General features: G+C 41.0%; 1 protein-coding gene across 1 annotated transcript in view; it reads left to right on the forward strand.

Moving 5' to 3' along the window:
• Positions 1-17,737, forward strand: part of stx1b (syntaxin 1B) — a 57,037-nt gene extending 39,300 nt beyond the window's left edge. Inside the window, exons 5-10 of the mRNA XM_061027264.1 lie at positions 6,803-6,876; positions 8,494-8,602; positions 12,702-12,775; positions 14,437-14,574; positions 14,680-14,790; positions 15,173-17,737. Of these exons, the coding sequence (XP_060883247.1) occupies positions 6,803-6,876; positions 8,494-8,602; positions 12,702-12,775; positions 14,437-14,574; positions 14,680-14,790; positions 15,173-15,253 (587 nt within the window). The 3' untranslated portion in view covers positions 15,254-17,737. The remainder of the gene's footprint in view (positions 1-6,802; positions 6,877-8,493; positions 8,603-12,701; positions 12,776-14,436; positions 14,575-14,679; positions 14,791-15,172) is intronic.
• Positions 17,738-19,270: the final 1,533 nt, after the last annotated feature.

The raw sequence follows: 19,270 nt of genomic DNA on the forward strand, positions 1-19,270 counted from the left end.
AGGTCCAAAATGACAATTCCAAATTGTCCTGGGAAAAACCTTCCAACATCCAAAAGGACCTGATCATTCTTCAAAAATATTCAAACCTTTACTACAAGACAAGGGAGAACAAAAATTCCCGGGAAGCGGTCTAAGCCTAGAGCAGCGTGACTGGAGGCTGGTCCAAGCCTGAGCTAGCTTTAACTGTAAATGGAAAGATATAAGCCTCGTCTTAAAAATATGGTAAATTGGTAATTGGGACTTTAGCTTGTAAAGCACTTTTCTAGTCTTCTGACGACTCAAATCGCTTTTACACCGCAGGTCACGCCTACACATTCACACCCTGATGGCAGAGGCTGCTGTGTAAAGATGACTGTGTAGGTTCTCAGTCATCCAGGTCATCGTAAATTCAAAGCTTGATCCAAAGGCAACTGGACTGGTTGAAGAAGATCTTGAAAATCTCAACCAGTCCAGTTGTAACCCTATCTCATTCATACACACTCACATTCCACCTATGAAGCAGCAGGAGCTAATCAGGGTTAAGTGTCTTGCCCAAGGACACATGGGACATGTGGCTGCAGGCGCCGGAGATCGAACCCCCGACCTTCGGGTTAGGCGATGACCGACTCTACCAGCTGAGCCACAGATCAAAATAGAGAAAGTGTCTGGTTCCGAGAAGTCTGAATGAAAGATGATTTCACAGGAGAGACGCCTGATAACTGCAGGCTCTGCCTCCCATACTACTTTTAGAGACTTCAGGTAAACCAAAAGCAGACGTGCATTCTGGGAGCTCATTCGTTTATGTACTGTATTTATGAAAAGCTCTTTTAGATGAAAAGGAATTCTACTAATATAGGTGAGATAGGAACTCTTTTCCGGGTCCTTGTCAGTAGACGTGCTGTAACATTTGGGACCAGCTTAAGAGTCTTTAGAGACTTAGAGAAGCCTGATAACAGGGAATTACAATAATCCAACCAAAGAGTAACAAATGCACGGACTAGTTTTTCTGCATTATTTTGAGACAGGATGCGCCTGATTTTTACAATATAGCAAATGTGTAAAAAAAAAAAAAGGGCTGACCTTGACCTGTGTTTTATGTGGGGGTTGAGGGACATGATTAAATAGAACCCTCAAGATTAATAACAGTGGTGCTGGATGTCACACGGATGCCATCGAGGGCGGTTATACCAAAAGATAATATATATATGTTTTATAGGCAAAACACAATGACTCAAGTTCTGTCTGAGTTAAGAAACATAAACTTTCAGGTTATCCAAGTCTTAATATCCTAATTCATGAGAGCAACCCATCCGGGTACTTTGCCCAAACGATGCCGGCCCCGCCCCTTTCTGGGTGAAATCATTCCATCTGAATGAATGGCGGTTAATGGACAAGCTGGGGTCATTACCGATTTAAAGTCTTAAAAAACAAAAAACGTACTTTAAAACGGCGAGCATGAGCCTAAATCTGATGAGCAGTGATGTAAACGTTTAAAATATGACATTTCTGAACAGAGATCGGCATCATAACGGTATAAAATGAACCGTGTACGTGAGTGTCTGTTCAATCGCTCTCCGTCAAACGAGTCATCAGAGGAAACTGACTTTAAACACCTGATGAGTAATTATTAACCGTGTTACCCGAGAGGGATCTTTATTTTTAAATAATTCATTAGTGAACGAATGTGTGAAGAATCTGTTAACAGACTTCTCTTCTGTCACGGGGCGATCGCTGCCTTAAAGCTAGCAGGAACACGACAGCGGTCCCACAATTTACCACTTTAATCCTCTCTGGTTTCAGTCCAAACACACACAGCTCTTCTTTTACCCTCCTGTGTTCTTTGTAAATGAAAACCCGATACTAAATTGTGTTTTTAAAATAGTCTGAAGTACAAAAAGCTTCGCAATCGCGTTTAATCTCACGGCTAGCAGTGTTTTCTAATCTACCGCCGATACATTCTCAGGCGTTGTTTTCACCCAAACGGGGGAGTGGTCACTCTGGCGAGCCGGAAGTGACGTTCGACTGCTCTTGTGAATGGTATGATTTCAGTTTAGTATTCTGATTGGTTTCATTTGGCTTCAATGATGAGTATAACTGATAGAACATTAATGGTTTCTTTCCTCATGATCTTAACTAAAAGAAACATATACAGAGTGAAAGTCATTTGTCAAAGCACCAAACGTATATATGAAACTCCGTCCCTTACTTTGACTTGCATAGATGACTCCAATAAGATCTGAATTATCTGATGAAGAGGATTCAAATCATCTCAACATGTCTCGATCCTGGACCCTAACCTGCTGGGTCTCAGTTCCAAGGGAAGACCTGTTAAAGCCTTAGGCAGCACAGTAGCTGAGCTGAGCACTAAGACCCCACCCGTCCCATTATTGTCACCTTCTGGGGTCCTTTTGAGAGTGCTGAGGCTTTAAATTAAGAAACATTGGCAGGAAATATTGAAAAGGGGATGTGTTGTGAGACCTTGAGGTGCAGGTGAAGCAGCCAAGCCTTTATTAGGAACAATGACATTTTTTTAAAAAAGAGTGTTTTATTAGATAGCTTACTGTAACGCTGTTTTATTGGCAGCTTTACGGTGCACCTTTATTAGAAGGTTTACGGTAGTCTTTGGTCAGGATGACAGCGACCGTTGACCTTCAGCAGAAGAAGGAGAAAAACATTCGGAAACACTGGCCATGATTTATCAAGCTGTAATCGTTACGACAGTTTCACGCACACACACTTGTTCGCAGACACACACACACACACACACACACACATGCAGACGCAGGCCAGTGAGCTTAAAGCTACTGAAAATGCAGACACACACACACACACACACAGAGACACACACTGAATACACACAGTGGGTGCAGCAGTATTGGTTCATGCTGAAGGTTCAAGGACATCGCTGCTTTAATGTGAACAGCCAGAGGTTGGACTACACACACACACACACACACACACACACACACACACACACACACCCATACATATATACATACACAGACTGTACATATGCAGTCTCAGAATAGCGTTGATGCTCGAGATAAAGCTATAATTGGAACCCCCACAAGGCCCGATTGTTATTGTCCTGTGTCTCTCTCTCTTTCTAACTCACACACACACACACACACACACACACACACACACACACAGCTGCAGCATGTTTCCCCACTGTTGATGTCTCGCCCCTGGGGGAAGGGGTTAGGAAGGGGAGGGTGCGAGAGAGAGAGACAGGCTCTGCCCACATGGCCATCAGCAGGTTCATGTTCTTCAAAAGTGTTCAGACCAGGCAGCTGAGCTCTGCTCCAATAGGCTGCAGGTAATATGAGATATATTACTAAAAATAACACGTCAGGATAGAGTTTTCTAAAGATGAAACATGATATAAATTCATACTTAGACAATTCTCACTCTGATGAAGCTTTGGGGACATAAACAAGAACTGTAATGTGACTGTGTAAGCAAAGTGAGCTTTGGGCCACATATTCTTTTTAGTCTATATTTGTTTATAATTTTCATCCTAATTAGCACCGCTAACTGTGTGTCGATTTAGCTGTTAGTAGCTTGTGTTTGCAGTGTCCCAATGGAGGAGCAGACTACTATCACTGGAATACTTTGATTCTGACGAGAAGTTAAAAATAGGATCGTTCTAAGAGTGTTTTTTTTTTTTCTCTCTCTGATTTCTTTGTGGATTTAGAGACACAATGATCCGGACTGGTCATGAAATATAATGTTTAAGGGCGTGTTCATAGAAAGTGCTTGTAGTTTTTTTGTTGACGTGAACTAACGAGTTTGCAACTCGTGAACAAGAAGGTGACAAACAAGCGGTACAAAGTGTTGCCCGACGGGCTCTGTGTTTTAAGGCAGCCGAAGTCGGATTTGCACCACCCGGTTTGTGTTTAGCGTGGTGGATGCTGCTAGCAATTAGGACGAAGCAGCTACTGGTACTGCTGAAGGAAGTTCTTGTGAACATTTAAGTTATAGAGAGTTAGGGGTTTTTTTTTGTTTCGACTAGTTTTATGGACAGATAAGAACAGATTCCAGGATGAATCTTACATTTTTAATGAAAGCTGTGCCAGCTGGGTCTGAAAAAAAACGGGTCCGTACGTCAGTCTCATATGCAATGAATTTTAAACAAGTTATCACGTTGAAGCATCTCGACAGTCTGGGGAAATATCTGCTAGTGAATGATGAGGATGGAAACAAAGAAGGCTCCACTGGGGGGGGGGGGGAGTATCTTGATGCAGCTAAAAGAACAAAACAATAAATGAAAGTGACCTCGTTCATTTTAATCTGAACTTGATCTTTGAAATTGTAAACTTGCACCTCACTGGCTTTGGGGATCTTAAGGTTGCACTGAATTTAAAAGTATGGCTTTTTAATGTCTCAGAGTTTAGATTTGACTCAGGACTCTAAGAAGCAGTGTGATTTTTGACTCACAGAAATCTTCGATGTTGCGGACTTTCGTCGAAGTCTATGCACACGGCCGGACAATTCCGCCGTTGGGTGATGTGTCTACAAAAGTGTTACGCCCCGGCTTAAATCAAACAGCAAAAAGCATCGACTCGTTTGTTAGTTGTTTCATCTGAGACACTTTGTTTACGTCTGGTAAGTACGGGATAAAGCAAAAAATATTGGCACACAAAAAAAAAAAAAGGACATGCTCTCTACATCGAGGGAAGGTGGACCCACACAGCAGAGGTCTTACTGGAGCTCAGAGAGAAACTGAATAATAACAGGAGTGAGTCAAGCTTTCCTTCTGAACCATAAATTATTTAATATATGTATATTTAACTTTTAAGTCTCTGAAAGTCTCTGGTCTTATTATTTTATTGTTATGTAAGAAAAAAAACATCACTTTGGGTTAGAAACTGGGGATGCTAAAGATGTCCTCACGCACACACAAACACACAATCTGTTGCTTACTCACCCAGTTTTTATCTCACTGTCACATAGAAATACACACAAATAGAGCAAACACACACACACACACCATCAGTGCTGTGAAATATTGCTGAGTCATCATGGATCCAGCAGAGAGCAGCTGGGCAAAGAGCCAGGAAACACACACACACACACACACACACACACACACACACACGCATGCACACACACACACACAGGCATGCACACACACACTGGACGGAAATTATTATATAAGTGTTTGATTTTGTCTTATCACTTTCTGGAGGAAAAAAAATGAAATCAAAGCGTCACATGACACCAGAACAGACCTGCAGCCGGATACCATGGCATCCAAACACACACACACACACACACACACACACACACACGCACACACACACTGGTCCAGCTGATGAGTAAATGATCAGCTGTGATTATTTTAAGTCCGCATGTCTCTCACAGATCTGAGTCAGTCTGACCTCACAGGACTTGACCTCCAGTAATGTGAAGTACTTGAATGATCTGATACTTTTCAACAGCTCTTAGCCAGGAACCATGGACTGTATATATAAATATGGACAACATGCCTGAACCTCCTCCCAGTTGTACACAGATGAAGCCAAAATACCCCCTGTGCTGATTAAGGTGACAGAGGAGCCGCATTCGTCAACAGAGCTGTCAATCATTGCATTGAAGTTTCATGTCAAAATAAACTGCATCTGTGTATCTTATGGAGGCGTGTTTCCTGTGGGGGGCGCTAGAGGAAGAATTTGTGTGTTTTTGTGGGTAAACTCTGCTTGGACCGAAAGCGTCGCCGTCACCCTGCCGACTCTGAGCGTTCCTCTTGGCTCTGCATGTGTCTGCAGACAAGAATATCCTCACACTTTATTAAACTGTGTCTCCCTGGTTGAATAACGAAGTCTGAGTGATGAGGTGATGCTGATGGCGGAAGAGGAGGGGGAGGAGAAGTGTTGTTTCCTCAGAGACGGAGGTGGGCAGGCTGCAGGTTAAACACTGAGCTGTGAAAGAGGACGATTATCAAATAATCCCGAGCTGTGGGTTTTTCTCACAGAACCAAACATGACGACGCTTTCACACCCTCACAGCTCAGTCAAATGTTGAAGGGTAATTCTTCTATTTTATTCTTTAATAAACTTCTTTAATGACAAATAAGTACAAATAGTTTTAGAACAGCTCCGGTGGATTTCTTCAGCCTGCAGCAGTGAAACAGGCTGTGATGTCATCTTGGCCCAGCTACACTTCATGGAGACGTTCCGCCTCGCTCCACCACTTGTTGTCTTTCCTTCCTGGTCTGCGCTGCAAGCTATCCCAGAATGCTTTGCAAGTACCATGCTGGTGGTGTTACTTTTATTTTTACAGCTTTTCCCTCCATCAGTATGTCAAAATCAGGCATTTAAAGAAAGCAGTGGTATATGTTCGCTTTTAAACCTTAAATAAGTGCATTCAAAATAAATTCAAGGCAACAAGTAAGCGCCGGAGCACGTCCATATGCCACCTAAGTTCTTGTTTTATCCACTGGCACGATCCACTGATCTAACTTTTTAGAGACACTTCAGGCCAACTTAAGCTCATCACTTTTGAAACACAACTTCCACTTTAAGAAAATGATGCAAAATCCAGATTCTGATGAGTACTTTCCCACTTTTTAGTGAAGTGAACAACTTGAAAAGAAGCAGATTAAGATCCATTCCTTGTTACGTCACACCCACTGCCTGTTTAATATCAGTACAGATCATCTGAGACATTAACAAATACAGAGTGTCTGACTGACAGTGAATGCAACACGGGCTGTGGTACACATGGCTTATATTTTTGATCATCAACTTAAATGTCATTAAAGTGAGGCGGTTGTTTTCCTGTTTGATCTTGACCTGTGTGTGTGTTTGTCTTCCTGCAGCAATCGAGCAGAGCATCGAGCAGGAGGAGGGTCTCAACAGATCATCAGCGGACCTCAGGATCCGCAAGACACAGGTGAGACCGTCTAAGAAAGACAGAGGGCATACTTCCGTTTTTAGATTTACTACAACGCCTGTTGTCAGCCTGTTTTTTCACTTTCAGTAAGATTTTGATTTGGTTAAAAAAAAATGAAGAAAAAAGAGAAATATCTGCACTGTTCAGCTCCCAATGACCTTTCTCTCTAAAAATCCAGATTCTTATCTTCTGAGATTTTAAATAGATTCATAACTAAATTTTTTGGGGGGGCTAATCAGTCCCTCCCTGCTAAGTGCTAATGCTATCTCTTAAACTCAGTAGAATGCCAAATAGAGCAGCAAGAAATTCAGCCAGTCTCACAGAAGACCGGAGTAGATCCTGAAGTATGGACCAATTCAAAAATAGACTTTGAATCATGAATCATGAATCATGAATCGTTTTGAATAGAAAACTGATTCTCAATCAAATCGTGAGACACTCAAAGATGAGAATCAATTTGAAGTTTTTGAGCGTTCTTTGTCTTTCTTGTCCTATAAAAACATTTCATTTGGACCTTGACAAAATCAAAGTTACATGTTATCTCGTTATCATGTATCACATCAAACATGCTGACTCACTTTTTACAGCAGACAGAACTCAAACGCCCGGAGAGCCTCAAACACATCCCACACAGAGAGTAGCTCCAGTAAGCACCAAAAAAAAAGCTGGACTTGACGTGTAATGATGAAAAGTCAAATTAAAGACGATTTCTTGGCATTTTTTTCAGATATCTTATTAATTTTTAACTTCAGAATATTTTTATTTAAACTGTTGTATTTGTATTTTTACTGCAACATTATAGATATAAAAATAGAAGAGCAGATAAACTCTCTGCCTCTCGTCTCATTGCTCTGATGTGACCCTGCAGTATTCTGCTCTGTGATTGGCTGCTGCCTCTCCTCTCCTCCCAGCATGTTGCTCCCTGCTGCCTCCTGGTGGAAGAGAGGAGAACAGCAGCATCAACACCTTACAAAACCAATCCCATCAACCCCCCTTCACAACCATTTACACATCATTAAATAATACATTTAAGCCAACAGTAGTCAGTGATACATTTATACCAATAATAAGAATCACACGTTTAAATTCTGCATTACGAGTACTAAGCTAATTTTTCTCATTCACTTCATCTGGATTTTTTCCAAGTATCCTTTAAATGTAAGACTTTGGATGTGAAGGGAAAAAGCAGAAAAATATATTTGATAATTTCAGATTCTTTCACCATGAAACCTCTTCCTTTTCATTAAATCCTTTTTTTGGTTAATTGTGTATTTTATTCCCTCAAGTATTTACTACAGTGTGTCGGTTGATTTGCTTGTCTCATGTTAACCTGCAGAGAAACAGCAAAGTAGATCAAGTTTGGTGCATTGCTTTGCCAAATATCGTGCAACGAAAACATGCCCGGTGACAATTAATTTACTAATGTTACATGTTGTGCTGCATTCAGGTACAACTGTAATTTGTAACTGGAAACTAGGACATGTGACATGTAGCAGAAGTGCTGGGATTTGTAATTTAAGCGACCGGTTTGCATTTATAATAACAAAACTGAACCTCTTCTTTCTCCTCTCTTTGTCTCGCCGTCCGTCCCTTTCTTGACTCCGCGTCGTCCTGCAGCACTCGACGCTGTCACGTAAGTTTGTGGAGGTGATGACTGAGTACAACACCACGCAGTCCAAGTACCGTGACCGCTGCAAGGACCGCATCCAGAGACAGCTGGAGATCAGTGAGTACACATGATAATACACACAAAATACAACACACAACATGACATTCAACACTTGACTCTGCTTCACTGAAACAGAGATACGTGCAGCAGCTTTTAATGACATATTTACATCTTTAAAGCAACAATATGTCACTTTTCCATCTTTAAAAACTTGCTTCAAAAGGTTGATTTAACAGCACAATAACTTCCAGCAAGGAGAATGGCGTTGATCACCTCTTTACTGCTGTATATAACTTTGGCAGCGGGCCAAGGTCATCTCGCGCACACACACACACCTTCAGTTATAAAAGAAGCCAGTTAGCCCGTCTCGCTGCTGTTTGATTCAGAGGCAGACGCTAAGAGGAAGACGACAGATGACGCTAAGAAGAGACAGAGAGAGAGAGAGAGAGAGACGGTGACCGCCAAGCAAGAAGCAGAGCGTACATCCCTGCAGATATTACTCACAACAGATGGTGACGTAACGTCAGGCTGTATCAGTGTCTGCGTCATCGTCGTCTCATGTTTAGCAGCTTTAGAAAGTTATCTAACCTAAGTAATGTCTCATGTAACACTCAGGATACAAAATTTACTTTAACTAAAATATGTATTTATAAATAATAAATTATCAAAAAAACAAGATGTAACAAATTAAGGTGTACCGGGCTAATGTAGGTTAGACTCTTTGAGCTGGTGGAGAATTAATTAAACACACGGCACAGAATGTTGATAACCGCTTTTGTATTTCAAAGTTAAATTTTTAACAAATAACAAAAAACACTTGAACTTAATCAAGGAAAATCCCACAATTTAAATAAAAGAAAATAGGCCTTCAATTCACAGATTCTTAAGGACACCTTTTACCCTCCATACAACATATGCTAAATATTCCCAATTATTCCCAATTCCCAATTTAGGTAGGGGAAATCCTACCACACCCTTTAACCAGACAGCCAGGCTTGAGGCCTTTTGAGGGGATCGTGAGTCTTTTGAAGTTGCTCCTTTAGCTCGCCATCTTCTTTGCTCCGGCAGTACGGCCTGACCTGTTTAGGCAAACAGGTAACAGAATTACACGTCTGCTCAATTTGGGAGCAGCAATTTAATCAAATGTTCCATTGTGGATGTCTCATCAGTGTTCAGTCCTGACACATTCCTCCTCAGCAGCAGCACAGCAGCTCCTCGAGGGCTTGAAGTCTCAGTTCAGTTAAGTCCAGCTTTGTGTCCAGGGTTGAGAAGCAAAGTGTTTTTCTTTCAGAAGTTCTCCTTGACTGTTTTAGGAATGACTGTGTCCTGCTGCCTTCTGACTGACTCCTTGATTGGTTTCAATCAGGTGATTAGTGCACCTGGGGAAAGGGGGTAGATGCCTGTTGGCTGCAGACTGCATCCAATTGGCTCAGGATTTGAATGACAGATGCTGTTGTCCAATGTCAGCAGTGTTACACTCAGGTTTGCGTACAGATAAATTAATCCATTTACACCAAATTTTGTCTCTTTCCTTGACAAACTAGCTTTAGCTTTATACTATCGGAACCTCACAAAACTATCTCAGTTAGCACAATAAGTTATCCTCTCGGATGCAACCTTTTAGCCACAGCTGCAGTTACACTCAGAGACCTTCGGTGGGCGCCAAAGCACACCAAACTACATTCCTACTTACCGTTGCTTGACCCCTTCAGGGCTCTCTAGTGTCCGTAGTTCATGATTCTTTTTCCTTTACCTGTCAGAACATTTCATTTATTTTATTGTTGTCTTGATGTACAAACAAATATTTAAAAGTTCCAAACCTTTCCAAGTCGTGTTGGTGCATAAATCTAACCAAAGTGCAACTGTCTTAAGAACTTTAACTACTTGTTTGAGAAGTGCAAACATGTAGGTTTGACAATGTGTGTTATGACATCAGTAGATTAGTTAATTGAGAAATCGAGCCGTGTAGTCGTTACTATAGGAAAACTTTTTCTACAACACAAAACTTGACATCCTAAACACAAAATATGCAACAGACGGATGGAGAAGAAGAAATGCAGGTGTATAAATGACAGACACGTCGCAGCTTAAAGGATAAAGGGAGGTTAAAAAAAAAAAACATCTTTGATATAAAGTCTTAACCCTAGCTACACAATGTTACTTAAATCCTGTCTTCTCTCAACAAATAAGACCCCAACCAGGTCTACATCGGGGTCCCGACCCAAAGTATTAAGTACAGTTCAGAGTGTTAATCTCATTTTCTACCATAAGCAATCATTTAATCACTGAATCATTTCATTTTCATCCCTATTTTCTGGTTATAGTTTGAACATGTCCGTCTGTAAGATAACAAACAAGGTCGACTCGGTCTGCAGATAAACATCAGCGTACAACACAAACACACACACACACACACACACACACACACACACACACACACACAAAGACACACAGCTCCAAATCAGACTAATAAGCAGAACACACACACACACACACACACACCAGACACATTGGAGAAACAGCAGCACATAGAGCTGATTCAGACACATAAACAAACAGACTGCAGAGCTGGTGCGGATATTTTATTCTCAGCGGTTTGACCTTCACACACACACACACACACACACACACACACACACACACACACACACACACACACACACACACACACACACACACTACGTCTGCCACAATTACTGCTCTCTAAGTTGTTGTTCAGTAACAACACAGTATGCTCAGACTGTCTGATGTGAACAGAGTCCTGCGGACATCAGTTATAGAAATACTTTTAACTTTTTTATGTAGAGAACTCGTTCTTGTTTTCCAGGCTTGTGTAACATTTCCTCTTACACCATAAAGTAAGTCCTTTGATACAGATGCTAAAGGGTACCTTGAAACAGACACTAGAGACTCCAAACAGTCCTAAGCAGCTAACGCTAAAGGCTACATTTGAACATAAAGAAAAGGGTACCTAGTTACCGACCTTAAAGGCTTTATATTTGATTTTTCACACTTAAATGTAGAAATCAAGTATCTCCTCTGAAAATAACTCTGTGAGTCATGACTGTCTACAATGGGTGTAACACCCGAGTCCCACTGTCTGTGATGTTTTCAGAGTTTTCAGAGTCCTATCTTCACTTTGTTTACATCGCCTGGACAGCTGGCTGACTCCTCCCCTCGTGTATAAAAGTTGTTTAATTGAGGGACTAGAGAAAAGAAGAATAACATACTGTACTCACTGATTAACTGTGTTTCTAGATCACGCTCATTTCAGGTAAATTTACATGCAGTGTGAAGATACGAGCATAATAAAGATCGCTAGCATTAGCATGCTAACACAACAATGCAGCGCGAGTTGTTTTGGTTTCATGCTGGTGCTCAAGGGCGACATCTGCTGGATGAAAAAATCACATATAAAGCCTTTAAAGGGTACACAGAAAAAAACAATGGTGCCATGTTACAAAGGCAAGAAGGTTATCTGACACATTTATTAAATGCCGCCCTGAAAGAAACCCTAAAGGGAACCTTGAATCATATTTGAGTGAGTACATTTACAGCAACTTCAACTTCTGCTTTTATACAAAAGCTTTAAACATGTTAACGACAGACCGACTCAAAGAGTGCCTTAAAACAGACGCTATAAAGTGTGCCATCAAATAGATAGTAAAGTGTAGTTTGAAAACATCATGAGTACCTTAAACAGTAATGAAGGGAACTTTTGAACGGTCGCTAAATTGTACCTTAAAATAGATATTAGATAGTAGCCTACTTCTTTCTACAAAAACTAAAAGGATAAGCTTAACAGCCTTTAAAGGAAACCTCAAAAGAGATCCTAAAGGGTACCTTGAAGGAAAGGCAATAAAGGGTACCTTGACACATTTATTGTTATTTGACATTTGGTTGTTACACTGAACAATTGCTCTTTTTGTGAGAGAATACTTGTTAGCCTGACGTTAGCCTGATGCTAATGTCTAAAATGCTAAATCCCCACTGCACTCTTTCATGTGTGCCACTGTGAGAGGCAACAATGAACAACAACATACTATGTTTATGTACATTATTTTACATTGAAAAATGATGTATTATATAACAGAAGTGATGCTCGAGGTGTTTTACGCTCTAACGCTCGCTCTACTTCTGTGTTCTTTCTTTACAGCTGGGAGAACCACCACCAACGAGGAACTAGAGGATATGTTGGAGAGTGGCAAGCTGGCCATCTTCACCGATGATGTAAGCACCGCACCTGAGCCGGGCTGAGCCGGGTCACTTTAACCTGAGCCATTCTGCATACCGTCAATCTTTATGGTTAACTGTCGGCGATGCAGAATGGCCATGAGGTGCGCTGAGACATCAAGTGAACACGGCCTTTGTCATATCACAGCAGAAAGGATGATGGGATGATGTGTGAGATGCTAGCCACTGCACTGTCACGCTCTTATATTATTAATTCAGTCACCTTTACTTAGGATTTTTAAATTCAGACTAAAGCAGAGGCAGGTTCTACTGCTGCTGATCACAGCGCTGCCTGCTGTTGTGATCAGTCAGCACTGCTCTAACTGAACACCAGGCTCGAATCATTTCACTGAGCTCTACTGGTTGAAAACACATTGACCTGTGAGGTCACCGTGGACTAACAGTGCAATGCCACTTCAACCAGTAGAGGTCAGCAAAAATAAGATTTACAGCTGGTGTTGAGTTACTCAGTCAAACATTCAGTGACAGAGTCAGACATTATAAAAGAACTAAAGTTAAGAAGTCTCCTGGACAGTCCCCTGTCCTCAAATCAAAGCTCAACGTCAACATGACCATGGTCTGTACGTAAGAAGAGGGAGTAGACTCCAAGTCCAACTAGCCTATGTGAAAGTGAAAGCTGCATTGTTTTAATCCAATGGTTACAAAAAAAGTGTAATTAAAAAAAAATAGCATACTCTTCAGTTGAGTTATTCTCGTAGTTCACATTTTCCTTACAAACTTCATGCTCCGATTCTCTAGTTTTAAGTCTTGAACAATACAGCATGACGTTAACTTCGTAAACGATGGTCTCCTTTGGAGTCAAGACCATCAAGCAGGGAATGCTTTAGAGCAGGGCTACCTGCGATTGATAAGCTACTTCCACAGCAGCCCTTAAAAATGTCTTGTTCACACTTTAGGAAGTACGTCGTTTAGTTTTTAGTTAGAACATTTTCTCTCAAAGTCTGTTTTCTCTTAAGCATCCCAATTAACGCAACAGTACTCTGAATAATCGATTGACCTTGCTAATCAAGTCAGCCGCTAAAAAAGCATTCGCTAACCCCTCACTGGGCTCCAAATATGGTCAGTTCTGGCTCCAAAAGAAAAATCAGGCAATGACAGCCAAAAAAAAAAAACAAACGTGATGCTGCCAAATACTAATCCAAAACTGATGTTTGAGGTCATGGTGGCTACATCCGCTTCTTATGAATGGTCTATGGTCATGAAACTAGTTGTTGATAGTGATAAACACAAAGAAGTGTGTTTTACATTGTGTAATTACACACACACAACAGATGTAGACTTTTAAAGGCCATTATTAAAATATTTTAGATTTTAAATATGTTGAAAGTAATACCATAAATTACAACCAGTGACTATCATATAGTGACTAAGAGCGGTTTTATGTGCAACATAGTGGTGTCTATGAGAAGCATCATCCTCTATCCTCTAATCCAGTCAGGCTACGTTGTGAAGACGTACTTCTTAACTGACTGGTTTGACGTTTCTTTAAAGTAAGAGAAATTGGAAATTTGTTGTGGTTTGTATTTGAAGTTTTTTTTTTGTTCGTTTCAGTTTTTAAGGAGTTTTTTCCCCCTTTTTTCTTCATATAAAAAAAACCTGTCATATAACTCTCTTGATGAAACCCGCCCCCTCTGCAGATCAAAATGGACTCTCAAATGACCAAGCAGGCTCTTAACGAAATCGAGACCCGACACACCGAGATCATCAAGCTGGAAAACAGTATCCGCGAGCTGCACGACATGTTCGTCGACATGGCCATGCTGGTCGAGAGCCAGGTTTGTGACGTGCCGACCGAGAAAAAAAAAAAAAAGTGTGTCTTGCTTTCAGAGATCGTATTTGGGTCTTACGTGTTAAACTTTGGGATGGGTGACCTTTTTTAGGGAGAGATGATTGACAGAATTGAGTACAACGTGGAACACTCCGTGGACTACGTGGAGCGAGCTGTGTCCGACACCAAGAAGGCCGTCAAATACCAGAGCCAGGCCCGCAAGGTAACTTGTTCAATACAAAGAAAACGTTCAAAAATCTGGCTTCATTGACGCCAAAAGACAACTACAACGCCTAGAAAATATTGATTAAGGAAACAACCAATTAACGCATTTTCATATTTAATCTTCTCTGTGATTGTTAATGGTTTGCGATGATACCGTTGATGTCTTGTGTGCAGCACTTTGACTTGCCTTGTCATCAGTTTTGCCTTCTGGGAGATTTAAAGGCTCAACAACTCATCTACACACTGAACTGCCCACAATAATGACACCGAAATCACAATAACTAAAACAGAACGAATACCTTGATTTGATGTCATGCCAATCGTCTTCTTTCCCCGATTCCTTCTTTACCAACCCTCATGTCTCTCCTGTCACCCTGCAGAAGAAGATCATGATCATCATCTGCTGCGTCATCCTCGGCGTGGTCCTGGCGTCGACCATCGGCGGCACGCTGGGCTTCTAAGACGCTCACGCCCCCCTGCCGCTGTGACGACCGAAAACCGACCAACCGTCCGACCGCCAGCAGAGAAAAAGAAAAACACCATCGACAACAACTTCACAAAAACTTGAAACAAAAATGCAAGACAGATAACCAATCAGCTAGGAAGAGATAACAATCCAATCACAGATAGGAGGAAACACCGCAGGGTTGGGTGGGGTTCAAAAAACAACGACAAAAAAAACCACAATAAAAACACCATTACATTATAGCTGACTTAAATACATAACATATACAAAAAGAGGGTACAAATAAACCTATTTATTACAGATGTACATGTAAATGTATTGAACATATGAAGCAACACATGGGTTACCTACCTGTAAAAAAAAAATATGACCTATAATATAACATATACTTGTTTGTTTGTTTTGCTTTTTTTTCTTATTTTTTAACCGTTTTTTTTTCTTTTTTTGGAGTCTCCGAGGACAGTGATGATGACTGCTTCTGGGTGGGAGTTCTGTAGGATGGGCATTCCAGAGCTAACGTCTTATTTGTTTTGTTTTTTTCACTTTTCTTGCTTTGATTTAATCGTCGTAGAACTGAGCGCATTCTTAATAAATGTTCTCAGATTTTAAACGTAAAGACAAAATCTATGACAGCTCCGGCAGAACATTCTGGGGCTCTCGAGCCCTGTGCGCTACATGAGGGAACAATCTGTTTCCGGAATACTGACAGAACACGGCGAGGTTCCGGAATGCTGTCAATTGAGGAATATTATGGAATGTCATTAGTGATTCTGCAATGTTCCAGAATGTCATCTGTATTTATGGAATATTCTGGAATCCTGTAAGTAATGCTGGAATGTTCTGGAATGCTGCCCTGCCGGACGAGCACCCACTGGCTTAAGTAGAACCAACTTTGTTACCTTGTCTCTATGAGGGAGGGACGAACCTGGCTGTTTGCTTCAGCCACCCTTTGTAGAAGACCTCTCATTGGTTGCTTACTCCTGTCACTCACCTCAGTCAGCCTGTTAAAGGAGTTTAGAATGGCATGCCCAAACCTGCAACACAGTGTGTAAAATCACAAGAAAAAAAAAAAAATGACACGCACCCACTGAACTGTTTTTCACAACCAGCCGACTGGTTTGGAAAACACCATGTGGTGAGGGGGGTGTCATTAGCAGTGGCAGGTTTCCATGACAACAACCTCCCCTTCTTGACGCACCTATCCGACCAAAGAGCAAGGGGAGGGAGGGCCCAGTTTTTTTTCTGCTGAATTAGATTGACCAACGGCAGAGAACGCGAACTTGACCGACAGGAGAACGGTGGAGAGGAGGAGGATGGTTTAGAGGAGTGTGGGAGGAGAAGGGCAGTCAATCTATGCAGTTTAGATAAAATGAAGACGACTTGTCCCGCCTCCCGCACTCAAGATAGCCAGTGAGGATCGGTGGTTCAAGTTCCAGCACCAGTAGGGTCATTACATAAGGCGATGTAGAAGTGAGTCAGGGCTGATTGTCATGTCCGAGCTGTCACGGCTGTTCTTCCAGAGGATTCTTAAAAATGAAGAGAACACATTAAAAAGTACAGAATAAACGATAAACTAAAACATAGCATTTCAAAAAACCAACAAGCTAGACAATTTGAACAGAAGATGTAGAAACTCTGAAGATGCTGGCATGCCCTGGTTACCTGAGTGTCGTGGTAATATTGTTGATTTTTCATTCTTTATGGGGAACATTTGTTGCTTCGTTGTTCCGTGGTGCTGCTGTTTTAGTGCGTGCATGACGTGTCCCGTGACGTATCAGCCTGACATCATTTAGCAGTTACTGTTCAGTCTGGTTTGGTGCATTTGCCTGTGTCCTCCCGGCATCCCTCCATCTCCTGACTGAGTGTGTGTTTGGACATTGTGGTATTTGATTTATCAGTTTAATTGCCTCAGTTAAACAGGTGCTACTTAACAGAAGAGGCATTTCCTGTTGGTGGATTGTCTGTGTGGACGGCGGAATATGTGACACACACACACATTCACATATTTACACAACATAGAACATGCTTGAACGCCTCATACATGTAACATTTCACACAGACACGCTGATTATTCTCCCTTAATGAACACATTATTTACTTATTTGTGTCACACATCTTGCCAGTGCTTATTTTGGACTAGTTAACTAGCATGATATAGCGTTAGCTTGTGTACTGTGTGGCACATATAGCTGCTTGTCGAAGATTGATCCTGAGTTTTTTGTTCTTGTTTTAATGCTTAATATCAAAGACACTTTCTGCGTGTCTGAGCAGTGTTGGGGAAAGAATAATGAAACTTGAAAAATGAAAGTGGAACTGTGAAAACTAGTTCTTGACGAAGACAAAATCATCTAAAAAACAGTTTCACGTGCTGTTTTTAACACTGCATCTCAAAATGAAGTTAGCCTTTCTTTTCAAATTCAATCTGCCAACGACAGCAGAACATTTGGGAATAGGCTAGTTAGCTAGTTAGCTAGTAAAAGGATTATGTTGCCAAACTAATTATATCAACAACAAAAAAGACAAAAAGCTTTGATTTGATCAGTGGCCTCTTTCTGAAACTTGTAGCCATGGAATTACATCAAATTCATCGTCAATTAATTTAACTATCAGAATATCACGATGCATTAGCATTTGCAGATAGCAGTGTGGCTACTTCTGAACACTAAGACTAACCACAAATTACCTTTTAACTTTAAATTGGCCAATCTTAATAGAGTCAAGAAGACAATATTTGTCAGTTTATCTGATGAATGTGTGAATCTCAACACTGCTCCAGATTGGGGCAACATATGTGTGTTGTGTTATTATGTGTTGTACAAGCATGTTTTATTTAGTTACTGCTTATGCAGCCTGTGTGGAATACTGGACACACGGGGATGTATAACATTACAAGACAGTATTGTGACCTTGGCTTTAGATTAAGGAGAGGAGGGTTAAGGAGAACGTTTTGCTTGTGTCAGGCTCTGTGATACGGAGGTGTGATGCTTCTGTTGAGGCCTTCACAAGCAATCCTGCGCTGTCTCTGTCAGGATAACATCAACCACAAAAACTACCTTAAACTCAGCAAAATCAGTCAACACTGCTCTTGGTGTGAAAGCAATAAAGTCAATTTGTTAGGTTTCATTTGACAAAACAATTTGTTAGCTAGCTAGCTCACTTCGTCTACATTCTGCCCCCAGTTTAGTGTCTGGTGTTGTAAAGTGCAACCATGAGTTAGCAAACAAACAAAGCCACAACATGGCTAACAATTTTTATCCAAGACAAGATCATGTTAGTCGTCCTGTTGTATGCTAATGGTACTGCTAGCTGCCAGTATGAAGTGTAGACATGAAAAAATAGTCATTGTCCTGTTAAAAAAATGTGTGTTTTCTTGGCAGTCATTATAGATAGAGCTGTTAGTTTTAGACGTCTGTGATGCTGTGTAGTTGCTAAATGAAATAAAGGGCAAACATGTTTTTAGTTCCAGGCTTTGTGGACGATCTGATTCGTGAGTTTTCATTTTACTCCCTGACTTCCCGGAAACCAAAACTACACTCTGTGTTCACCAAAGCTTAGCAAACACCCTAACCCCTCAAAGCAGCCAAATCCAATAGATGTTTGTTCACAATAATTGTCAATAGATATAGAATCTGCAGATGTGTTGTCAATGTTCATGGCTAATTATTGTCCTTTTAGGTGCTTTTTTAGAGGTTTTTAAAAATGTAGTACACACTGAAACTGTCAACCATGACTGAAATATCAAACCACGATTACTCAAACCTAACTACATTCCCCCAGGTGTCATTGGACAATCTTAGAGTTTTACATTTTCTATGTTTCAGACATTTTATTAGGAAATTGACAAATTTGGGAAAATCAAAAGGACATCCATACATTTGTCCACCACGATGCTTCACTTGTCAACTATCATCAACATCATAAAGTCAGTTATTAAGTTACAGGTTCTTGATGGTCGATGGTTGTCAGGGTGACGTCACGGTTGTCACAGTAGTCGTGCAATGGTTAGGCGGCG

Source organism: Labrus mixtus, chromosome 20 (assembly GCF_963584025.1).
Source record: "Labrus mixtus chromosome 20, fLabMix1.1, whole genome shotgun sequence".
Taxonomy (NCBI): Eukaryota; Metazoa; Chordata; class Actinopteri; order Labriformes; family Labridae; genus Labrus; species Labrus mixtus.